The following is an 11673-nucleotide window of genomic DNA, read 5'->3' as shown; positions in this document are numbered from 1 at the left end:
ACTTTTAGGAGCTGCTAACTGAGCTACTAAGCTAACTGGTCGCGTCACAAACACATTAATGTGTACTACATAGTGCACTAGATGGTGTGAAAGATAATAGATTTATGTTCCCTACATAGTGCACTAGATTGTATATTAGAAAAGAATTTATGTTCCTTACTTAGTGCACTAGATAGTGTACTAGATATTATAAAACAGATAGTTCCGGTCCTAAAATCTGATTGGCTGAGCCGCGTTCGAAGCCGTTGTAAAATCCCCGATAAACGCACACCTATGACCACCTCACATCGTTCCATATTAATACGCCACTGAAAAGAAAAAGTGAATGTTATGTTCGCCCTCTTAACGAACTACCTGGGGTCGCGGAAGAATGCGTTTTGTAAGTGTTTTTGTAAATAAAAACATTTATAAATTAAACGTTGTATTTTATTATATTTTATGTTGACCGGCGTTTTATAAAAGCAATGAGCCACTCGAGACCGTGCGTTACTGCTATGATTTTATCATTTTATCGTGTGTGTGTGTGTGTGTGTGTGTGTGTGTGTGTGTGTGTGTGTGTGTGTGTGTGTGTGCGTGCGTGCGTGCGTGCGTGCGCGTGCGCGCGCGCTCTTGACCGCTCGTTCTAGATTCCGGGAGATTTTATCTGACTTGCGGGCATCAGGGAACCGCTATGTATATGCGGGAGACTTGGGATGTCTGCAAATCTACTGATGGATGCGATGTACAGTTTTCACAGGGTTAAATACTTTTACATGTACGCAAACTTCTGCACTCCATGATTATAACGTTAAAAGACCGAATAGTAATGATGCTACATGAAAAGGCGGAAACTAATCAAATACAGGTGGGAAAAAATTTATGTTTATTTCTCTATCTAACCCTAGATCCGCACTGCCCCCCAGCTATCAGGTAAAACACTACAAGAGGAATAATAGTAATAATGAAATACACTGATCAGCCATAACATTAAAACCACCTCCTTGTTTCTACACTCACTGTCCATTTTATCAGCTCCACTTATCATATAGAAGCACTTTGTACTTCTGCAATTACTGACTGTAGTCCATCTCTGCATACTTTTTTAGCTTGCTTTCACCCTGTTCTTCAATGGTCAGGACCCCAACAGGACCACTACAGAGCAGGTATTATTTAGGTGGTGGATCATTCTCAGCACTGCAGTGACAATGACATGGTGGTGGTGTGTTAGTGTGTGTTGTGTTGGTATGAGTGGATCAGACACAGCAGCGCTGCTGGAGTTTTTAAATACCGTGTCCACTCACTGTCCACTCCATTCACTCTTGTTTTATTATTATTATTATTATTATTCAGGCCGTTTTATGTCAACAGTGGTGTTTTATGTTCCTTGTTTTTTTGCTCTCTGTTTACATTGAAATGCTCAGTTTTCATGGTGAGGCACCAGGGCGTAAAATTCTTTTCAATTTTGGGGGTACAATGAACTGTAAAATTTCTCAACGGCAATTCCTAGAAGGTAACGCTGAGGGTTTTTACCAAAAGTAATGTTGCTGTAAATGTAAAATGAAGTCTTCGGGTTTTAGCATAATCAACCAGTAACACCAAGAATGGCCTGTAGGTGGCGCACTATATATGGACGTTTTTCTAAATTCAAGGAGGATGATGTGATCTCATCTAACAAGAAGATGGTTTCAGTATAAATGAGCACTGTATTGATTAAATGTGTGTTACTCGTCTAATCTCAAAGTTTGCTACTGTGGCTTTACAAGAACATATTTCAGCTTTAAGTACAGTTGTAAAAGCAGAAGAAATACTTCACTGAATTACCAAACTTCATCAAACAAAATGTTTTTCTAATATATTTACTTATTGTAGACATCTTTAAAACAAGGTATGGGTAATTATGCCACCAAATGTAGGGAAACATAAATATGTACAATACTTAATAATGTAATAATTGTAAAAGTATAAAATAAAACACTGTGAAAAAACATTAATGCAGAAACCGGTGTGGGCTCCTTGCGGGTGCTATGGCTTCCTCCAACAAGTCCAAAGAACTGAAGTCAGGTCAATTTGAGTTACTAAACCCTAAAACTAATATAATATATATGTATATACAGTGTATCACAAAAGTGAGTACACCCCTCACATTTCTGCAGATATTTAAGTATATCTTTTCATGGGACAACACTGACAAAATGACACTTTGACACAATGAAAAGTAGTCTGTGTGCAGCTTATATAACAGTGTAAATTTATTCTTCCCTCAAAATAACTCAATATACAGCCATTAATGTCTAAACCACCGGCAACAAAAGTGAGTACACCCCTAAGAGACTACACCCCGAAATGTCCAAATTGAGCACTGCTTGCCATTTTCCCTCCAAAATGTCATGTGATTTGTTAGTGTTACTAGGTCTCAGGTGTGCATAGGGAGCAGGTGTGTTCAATTTAGTAGTACAGCTCTCACACTCTCTCATACTGGTCACTGAAAGTTCCAACATGGCACCTCATGGCAAAGAACTCTCTGAGGATCTTAAAAGACGAATTGTTGCGCTACATGAAGATGGCCAAGGCTACAAGAAGATTGCCAACACCCTGAAACTGAGCTGCAGCACAGTGGCCAAGATCATCCAGCGTTTTAAAAGAGCAGGGTCCACTCAGAACAGACCTCGCGTTGGTCGTCCAAAGAAGCTGAGTGCACGTGCTCAGCGTCACATCCAACTGTTGTCTTTGAAAGATAGGTGCAGGAGTGCTGTCAGCATTGCTGCAGAGATTGAAAAGGTGGGGGGTCAGCCTGTCAGTGCTCAGACCATACGCCGCACACTACATCAAATTGGTCTGCATGGCTGTCACCCCAGAAGGAAGCCTCTTCTGAAGTCTCTACACAAGAAAGCCCGCAAACAGTTTGCTGAAGACATGTCAACAAAGGACATGGATTACTGGAACCATGTCCTATGGTCTGATGAGACCAAGATTAATTTGTTTGGTTCAGATGGTCTCAAGCATGTGTGGCGGCAATCAGGTGAGGAGTACAAAGATAAGTGTGTCATGCCTACAGTCAAGCATGGTGGTGGGAATGCCATGGTCTGGGGCTGTATGAGTGCAGCAGGTGTTGGGGAGTTACATTTCATTGAAAGACACATGAACTCCAATATGTACTGTGAAATACTGAAGCAGAGCATGATCCCCTCCCTCCGGAAACTGGGTCGCAGGGCAGTGTTCCAGCATGATAATGACCCCAAACACACCTCTAAGACGACCACTGCTTTATTGAAGAGGCTGAGGGTAAAGGTGATGGACTGGCCAAGCATGTCTCCAGACCTAAACCCAATAGAACATCTTTGGGGCATCCTCAAGCGGAAGGTGGAGGAGCGTAAAGTCTCGAATATCCGCCAGCTCCGTGATGTCGTCATGGAGGAGTGGAAAAGCATTCCAGTGGCAACCTGTGAAGCTCTGGTAAACTCCATGCCCAGGAGAGTTAAGGCAGTTCTGGGAAATAATGGTGGCCACACAAAATATTGACACTTCAGGAACTTTCACTAAGTGGTGTACTCACTTTTGTTGCCGGTGGTTTAGACATTAATGGCTGTATATTGAGTTATTTTGAGGGAAGAATAAAGTTACACTGTTATATAAGCTGCACACAGACTACTTTTCATTGTGTCAAAGTGTCATTTTGTCAGTGTTGTCCCATGAAAAGATATACTTAAATATCTGCAGAAATGTGAGGGGTGTACTCACTTTTGTGATACACTGTATATATACTGATCAGCCATAACATAGCAGGTATTATTTGGGTGTTGGATCATTCTCAGCACTGCAGTGACACTGACGTAGTGGTGGTGTGTTAGTGTGTGTTGTGCTGGTATGAGTGAATCAGACACAGCAGCGCTGCTGGAGTTTTTAAATACCGTGTCCACTCACTGTCCACTCTATTAGCCAATCCTACCTAGTTGGTCCACGTTGTAGATGTAAAGTCAGAGACAATCGCTTATCTATTGCTGCTGTTTGAGTTGGTCATCTTCTAGACCTTCATCAGTGGTCACAGGACGCTGCCCACAGGGCGCTGTTGGCTGGATATATTTTTGGTTGGTGGACTATTCTCAGTCCAGCAGGGACAGTGAGGTGTTTAAAAACTCCATCAGAATTGCTGTGTCTTTTCCACTCATACCAGCACAACACACACTAACACACCACCACCATGTCAGTGTCACTGCAGTGCTGAGAATGATCCACCACCCAAATAATACCTGCTCTGTAGTGGTCCTGGGAGAGTCCTGACCATTAAAGAACATTATGAAAGGGGGCTAACAAAGCATGCAGAGAAACAAATGGACTACAGTCAGTAATTGTAGAACTACAAAGTGCTTCTATATTGTAAGTGGAGCTGATAAGAGGAACAGTGTGGTTTTTATGTTTTATGGTTTTAATGTTATGGCTGATCGGTATATATATATTAGGGCTGTATATATTAAATTTTTTAATCGCAATTAATCTCAGAATTTCATATAGTTAATCGCGAATAATCGCATTAAAAAAAATCTGTGTAAATGTTATAGAAAACAAGGATTTTTAAGTGAAATGTTACAATTAAAATGGTGAACACATTTTATGCTAAATGTACTGATGTTAAAAACTGCTGGGACAAGAGAAAACTGTAAGGGAGTTTTATTCACTCACATACTAGGCAGTAAATGTCAGATTGTAGGTTAGAATTTCTCCATCAGCAAACATTGTAGATCAGCGGTGCTTTAGGTGGGATAAGGCGTAGTTATTGTATCAGACTTGTCTGTGGTTGTATCGTGACGATGGTTTGATGGACGTTTCTACACGAAGTGAGTGTGTTTTGACCCTTTGGGGCTTCCATAGTTCATGAACTAACGTGCTCGACTCAGCTTTCCGGTATTCGGTACAGAAGAATAAGTTAATTAAGTGTAATAAAGTGTTCTGCTCCCGACAACTTGTGAATATAGCGTGTATTTATTTATTTATTATGCAAGTGCATCACTACCACGATCGGTAACATTATGTTAACAAACCGCAAATGAAAAACGGTGGCAAGTCCGACATTAAAACGTTTGTTCTACCAGTCAAGTGTCAACATGAACTAGAATTTGCGTTAATGGCACTAATTTTTTTAATCGCGTTAAATTGAGATTGCGTTAATGCGTTATTATCGCGTTAACTTCGACAGCCCTAATATATATATATATATATAGTGTTTATATACATATGTATTGTTTACCTGGTCTATGTTTAATATCCATGCTACAAACGATTACAAGGCTTTTGGAGCAATATTCTGTGGACTGATAAGTCAATAGTGGAACCTTTTGAAAGACATGGGTCCTGTTATATTTGGCGTAAAGCTAACACTGCATTCCACCATAAGCACATCATAGCAACAGTCAAATATGGTGGTGAAAGTGTGATGGTCTGGGGCTGCTTAGGTTCAACAGGATCTAGACGACTTAGACGTCATAATTGCAGGAACCATGAAGTCTGCTCTTTCTCAGAAGATCCTGAAGGAGAATGTCTGCCCAGTTGGGTTATAGAGCAGGACAGCAATCCAAAGCACACAAGCAAGTTTATCTCTGAAATGCTTAAAAGAAACAAAATTAAGGGTGGCCATGTCCTGACTTTAATCCCACTGGGATGCTTTATTTTAAGGAACAGTTTATGACCTAAAGTTATTGGACACCTGACCATGAGCTTGTTGGACATCCCAGTTCAAAAACAAATGGTATTAAAATAGAGTGAGCTCTATGCAATCTTTTCAGCTATAACAACAGTCACCGGCTTCTCACAAGACTTTTTAAGTATTCCGTTAATATAGCATTTGTATGGCTGAGCACTGATGTTGGTCAAGAAATTGATGTTCCAGTTCATTTTAAAGCTGTTCAGTAGGGTTGTGGTCATGACGCTCATGTGCAGGCCACTGGAGTTTCTTTAAACCAAGCTTTTCTTCGTGTATTCATAGACCTTGCTTTGTGCACAGGGGTACAGTCATGCTGGAACTGGAAAGAACCTTCCCTAGATTGATGCTGCAAAGTTGTAAGCATATACTTTATACAACTTACTTTGTACACATGTTAGTAATTGTTTTGGCTTAAACCCATGAATGTAATAATTAGAAGGGGTGTCTCAGTACAACAGGTGGACTTCAGCTGGGTTTAAGCCCAAACATCTCAGGGATAATTAAAGCAAACAGGATGCACCACAACAAATAGGTATGTAAGTGTAGGTACAAATGGCAATTATATCAAGTCAAAATCAGATTCACAAGTGTCTGAAGAAATGTAAACACATTTCAAAAAATGGGACACAGTCGTTTATCACTGTCACACCACCTTTCATTTAAAGTTTTGTAATTGTCAGAAAACTAAGGACACGTAAAACTGTTGAGTTTATTTTCAGAATAAAACACACTGCTCTTGGGTCTCTGTTCTTGCATATTGTGCTTCAAAAGGCTCCACAATGCTTGCATATCTGTAAATGTACTATAATGCTGAGGATTACATTTGCTTTTTGCTGCAATATGAGCTTCCATCTGAACAACTGTTTTTGAATACTTTTATTCAAATTTCTTCTACATAGAATTCTTATTTTAGCGAAGAGTAGTTGTTTACTTTACCTTGAAACTGAGTAACTGTTTTGCTACTTTATCCACCATTAGGTCGCCTCACAGCATAAAGGTTCTGGGTTTAATTCCCAGGTAGAGCGGCCTGGGTCCTTTCTGTGTGGAGTTTGCATGTTCTCCCCGTGACTGCGTGGGTTTCCTCCGGAAGCTCTGGTTTCCTCCCACAGTCCAAAGACATGCAGTCAGGTTAATTGGCGATACAAAATTGTCCATGACTGCGTCTGACAGAATATTTTGTAACCAGTAACTACTGTACATGTCCTGTCATGAATGTAACCAAAAGTGTGTAACAAATAAACAAATCCACCATTAGAAGTAAAAGGCTGTTTTAAAAAAGTAAGATTAAAAAAGTAAAAATACATGAATAATACACCACACAACTGTGAAAAATGTTAAAAAATTTGAAAAAAGATTAAAGTAGTACAATGACACCCTTTCACAATAGTAAACTAATTTTAAAGTGCAAATATCATTAAAACAGCTAATTGTACAGACACTAATAAAACAAATTAAGAAGACAAACCCGAAAAGACATAGTAGACATGTACACTGATCAGCCATAACATTAAAACCACCTCCTTGTTTCTACACCCACTGTCCATTTTATCAGCTCCACTTACCATATGGAAGCACTTTGTAGTTCTACAATTACTGACTGTAGTCCTGTGGACTGTAATCTGTTTCTCTGCTTGCTTTGTTAGCCTCCTTTCATGCTGTTTTTCAATGGTCAGGACTGTTCCAGGACCACTACAGAGCAGGTATTATTTGGGTGGTTCTCAGCACTGCAGTGACACTGACATGGTGGTGGTGTGTTAGTGTGTTGTGATGGTATGAGTGGAAAAGACACAGCACCGCTGATGGAGTTTTTAAACACCTCACTGTCCCTGCTGGACTGAGAATAGTCCACCAATTAAAAACATCCAGCCAACATCCAGTGGACAGCGTCCTGTGTTTACTAATAAAGGTCTAGAAGATGACCAACTCAAACAGCAGCAATAGATGAGCGATCGTCTCTGACTTTACATCTACAAAGTGGACCAACTAGGTAGGCGTGTCTAATAGAGTGGACAGTGAGTGGACACGGTATTAAAAACTCCATCAGCACTGCTGTGTCTGATCCACTCATATCAGCACAACACACACTAACACATCACCACCATGTCAGTGTCACTGCAGTGCTGAGAATGATCCACCACCTAAATAATACCTGCTCTGTGGTGGTCCTGTGGGGGTCCTGACCATTGAAGAACAGCATGAAAAGAGGCTTAATAAAGTATGCAGAGAAACAGATGGACTACAGTCAGTAATTGTAGAAGTACAAGGTTCTTATATATGGTAAGTGGGGCTGATAAAATGGACAGTGAGTGTAGAAACAAAAAGGTGGTTTTAATGTTATGGCTGATCAGTTTATGTTAGATTAAAAAGGCAACAGAGTACCTTTGTGCAGTAAAGATGCTGTAGACATAGCTTGTGTCAGTTTATTTTGATAAAAGCTTTAAAAAATATATGAAAATGTTTCATATATATATATATGAAGAAACAACAGTATTGTTAGAATACCAGCTTATATTCAAGTTAAACTTTTTTATCTGATAAATACTATTATATTAATATAGCAAGGAATGAATATTTTCTTACAGATGTATTGCACACCGTGTCTCACCCACCCCACTTTAACTAAAGCTGCGGTAAGTAAACTTATCCACTTGTCAAACAATCAATTGTGTAATTAGTAAAAAGCTGGGATTGTATGCTCGATCACACAGCGTTTGCAGTGGCGTCGTACCATCTGCAGTGCCTCTGCCGCCACCTCACAATCTTGTACATTAAGCATCTGCAGTTCAGAGCATCCTGTTGCTAATGCCTTTAACCCTCTACCAGTGACACTCTCACATCCCCTCAAGTTAAGCCTTCTGAGCCTGGTGCAGCAACGTGCTAGCATTTCTAGCCCCATGTTGGTAACTAACGGGCAACGCCCTATGTCCAGCGCCCGCAGCTTGGGGCACCCACGGGCAAGATGGCCAAGGCCCTGGTCCGTGATGCCCTCGCAGCCTCGAGCATTCAGGTAGCGCAGACGCGGGCAGTAGCGTGCCACGTAGCGCAGACCTACATCAGTGATGCGACTACAGTGTGCCACACTCAGATGGCGCAGCTGGCCTTCCATGCGGGCCACCTCGCGCAGACTAAAGTCACCCAGCAGGTGGCAGTCACTCAGGCTAAGTTCACGCAGAGCAGGGCAGTGAAGTGCCAGCTGACGCACGGCATCATCGGTCAGTAGACTGCAGCGGCGCAGATAAATGAAGGTTAGGCGTGGACAGTGCAGGGCAATGGTACGCAGACCCTGGTCTTCTAGAGATGTGCAGTCTGTCATGTCCAGGTATCGCAGGCTAATCTGCTGGCCATGAAGCGCAGGGAAAGGGACTGAAGTCTCTTTGGTCAGACTGATGCATGTCACCTGTGAGCAACCTGTGAAAAAAATAGTGGTGCATTTCAATCAAACCATTTAAAAGCATCAATAAACCAACAATTGTCATCCTTTTTATAGACTTTTATAGGATTTTAATAATAATAATAATAAGTTCAATTTATATAGCGCCTTTCACATACCCAGAGACATTTTATAAATAACACAATTATTTAAAAAATCCAGGTGCTCAGGTCGGTCAGTTTGAAACTCAGCTCTGCCATCCGGCAGGCTGGGCGCCTACACGAACAATGTTTGGCTGTTGTTCAAGGGGGGTGTCGACGGGACCTCATAACTGATGCAATTACGACCTCTGCTGGCACAGAAATGAGGGATAATGCGTTGATCGGGGTGTGGCTCTCCGTACACAAAGATGATCCACATGAACTCGCCTCGTGCAGGTGAAAAGATGCAGTCGGCTACTGCACACGTGTGTTAGTTACGGCTCTCCTCAGTCAGAGTGGAGATCAACATCAGTAGAGAGGAAGAGTAAGCAATAGAGTAATTGGATAAAACTAGATTGGAAGAAAATTGGGGAAAATGCAAAAAAAGGCAATTATGTGATTGTACTGCAACATGGATCTGAGGACCTGGGTTTGATCCTTGCCACAAATTACAGTCTGTGTCCCAACTGTGCGAGTTTTCTTTTCAGTACTTAGGTTTCCACCCAAAAACATGCACAAGATAACTAACAACTAACTAATTACAAACTGCCCCAAGTAAGAGTAAATGTGTAAACCTGTGTTGTCTGCAATGTACAAAGGTTCTTCAAAAAGTTTTCACACTTTTTATAACTCAAGCTTTATGACGCAAGCTGTAGCCTAGTGGTTAAGGTACTGGACTAGTAATCAGAAGGTCGCTGGTTCAAGCCCCACCACTGCCAGGTTGCTGCTGTTGGGCCCCTGAGCAAGGCCATTAACCCTCAATTGCTCAGACTGTATACTGTAATGTAAGTCGCTTGGATAAAAGAGTCTGCTAAATGCCGAAAATGTAAATGTAAATAACTCTATTTATTAAGCATTTCAAAAACAAATTACATCACTTTTCTACATAGTCACCTTCCAATGCATTTTACCCAGCGTTGTACCTTTTTAACACCATCAGCAAAATATGTTTTTGGTTGAGTGTGTAGCCACTAATGCACCGCTGCTTTTACATCATCATCACATGAAAATCTTCTTCCCCTTAAAGCTTTGAGTGGTCCAAAAAGGTGGAAATCAGATGGCGCTAAATTCGGACTATAAGCTCTCTCTCAGTCTATCAGACACGACCAATGATTACTCCCACCCTCACCATTTCTAGCGAAAATATAAAAGTGTGGAAACTTTTTGAAGATCCCTCTGTTTAAAGAGTTTAAAGGGCCCAGTGTTTATTGCAGACCTGACCAGGATGAAGCAGTTTGGGGGAAAAAAGTGTGTGGGTGGGGTACAATTTTGCAACTGGTGGGATAGAAAGAAATACAACGATATAGGAAAGCCCAGCTCAACGTTTAATATTAAAGGAAATGTTCCGTGTCTGTTTTCCTTCCGTTTAAACTGATGTGGCATCACTTTTCTCTCTTAGCATGTAAAACCACAACTAACAAAGAGTTTACTTCCTTTCCTGAATGGTCAAACATTAGCTTCACCCACCAAGGAATTCCAAGTGTGACAGTGCATTAATGAATGCAGCAGAACAACCTTTTCCTCTGCTTAAGGTTAAGACTTACAGAGCTCGGAGCAGACCTCTCCGTTTCCCGGAGGGAACTGTAAGACTGGTAGTAATTTCCAAATCCTGTAATGCTTTTTCCAGCTTTTTGCTAAAGGCAGCACTGCTATGAATTTTTAGACTATCAAACCCAAAAACAGACAGCATGATGTATGATGGCAAGCTATTCCGGAATAGAAATATAGCTTGCAGTTGAGAGTAATTATGTGAAATCGTTACTCCCAATTTCCTCATTGAATAGACACATTGTATTTTCAACAGTCAGTACTGTTTACCTTTTATCAAGAGCTTAATATTAAAAAATAGCCTTGTTCCATCTAAATATGAATACAGCATAGTAAATCCACTGTATAATTGTAAAATGACAAAAACAAAATGACAAAACAAACCTTTATTAATGTTTCTTACTAACCACTGGTCAGGGTATTAGTTAATTCAGCACCCTTTAGAAACACTAAAACACCCTGAATCAGGTACCTATCAATAGCAAAGCAACACATACTTCAGCATCTACTAATGCATCCACAGAAATTTCTTCAGGATGTTTTCAGGGTCATTTGGTTTCCTCCCACCCCCTGAAAACATGCTGAAGAAGTTTAATGGGGATGGTGAAAGTCCCAACCGACATTGACAAGGGGTGAGGACAAAATGTTGCACTCTGAGCGCTGCCCTAATATCAGTACATTCAGCCTCCTTGGTTAAAATTCCAACAAAACTTTTTAAGGGCTAAGAGCTAAGAGTGTGAAGTAACATATTAGCTTAGCTGGTTCTGCTTTGTAATTAAGGGAAATGAGGCATTTCTGTCACCCATGTCAATCAGGTGGCGCAAGTCAATCCTAGGTATTCAATGCCCTCTTCTGAACTGGCTGACTTGCCCATTGACCTC

At 40.8% G+C, this 11673-nt stretch overlaps 1 protein-coding gene across 1 annotated transcript in view; it reads right to left on the bottom strand.

Moving 5' to 3' along the window:
- Positions 1 to 8186: 8186 nt before the first annotated feature.
- The window catches only part of si:dkey-192l18.9 (F-box/LRR-repeat protein 7), a 59413-nt gene continuing 55926 nt past the window's right edge, over positions 8187 to 11673 (bottom strand). Inside the window, exon 4 of the mRNA XM_062992050.1 lies at positions 8187 to 9082. Coding sequence (XP_062848120.1) covers positions 8346 to 9082 — 737 coding nt within the window. The 3' untranslated portion in view covers positions 8187 to 8345. The remainder of the gene's footprint in view (positions 9083 to 11673) is intronic.

Source organism: Trichomycterus rosablanca, chromosome 3, assembly GCF_030014385.1.
Source record: "Trichomycterus rosablanca isolate fTriRos1 chromosome 3, fTriRos1.hap1, whole genome shotgun sequence".
NCBI classification, from domain to species: domain Eukaryota; kingdom Metazoa; phylum Chordata; class Actinopteri; order Siluriformes; family Trichomycteridae; genus Trichomycterus; species Trichomycterus rosablanca.
The sequence above is the reverse complement of the archived record's forward strand: the minus strand, read 5'-3'. Positions and strand labels throughout refer to the sequence as shown.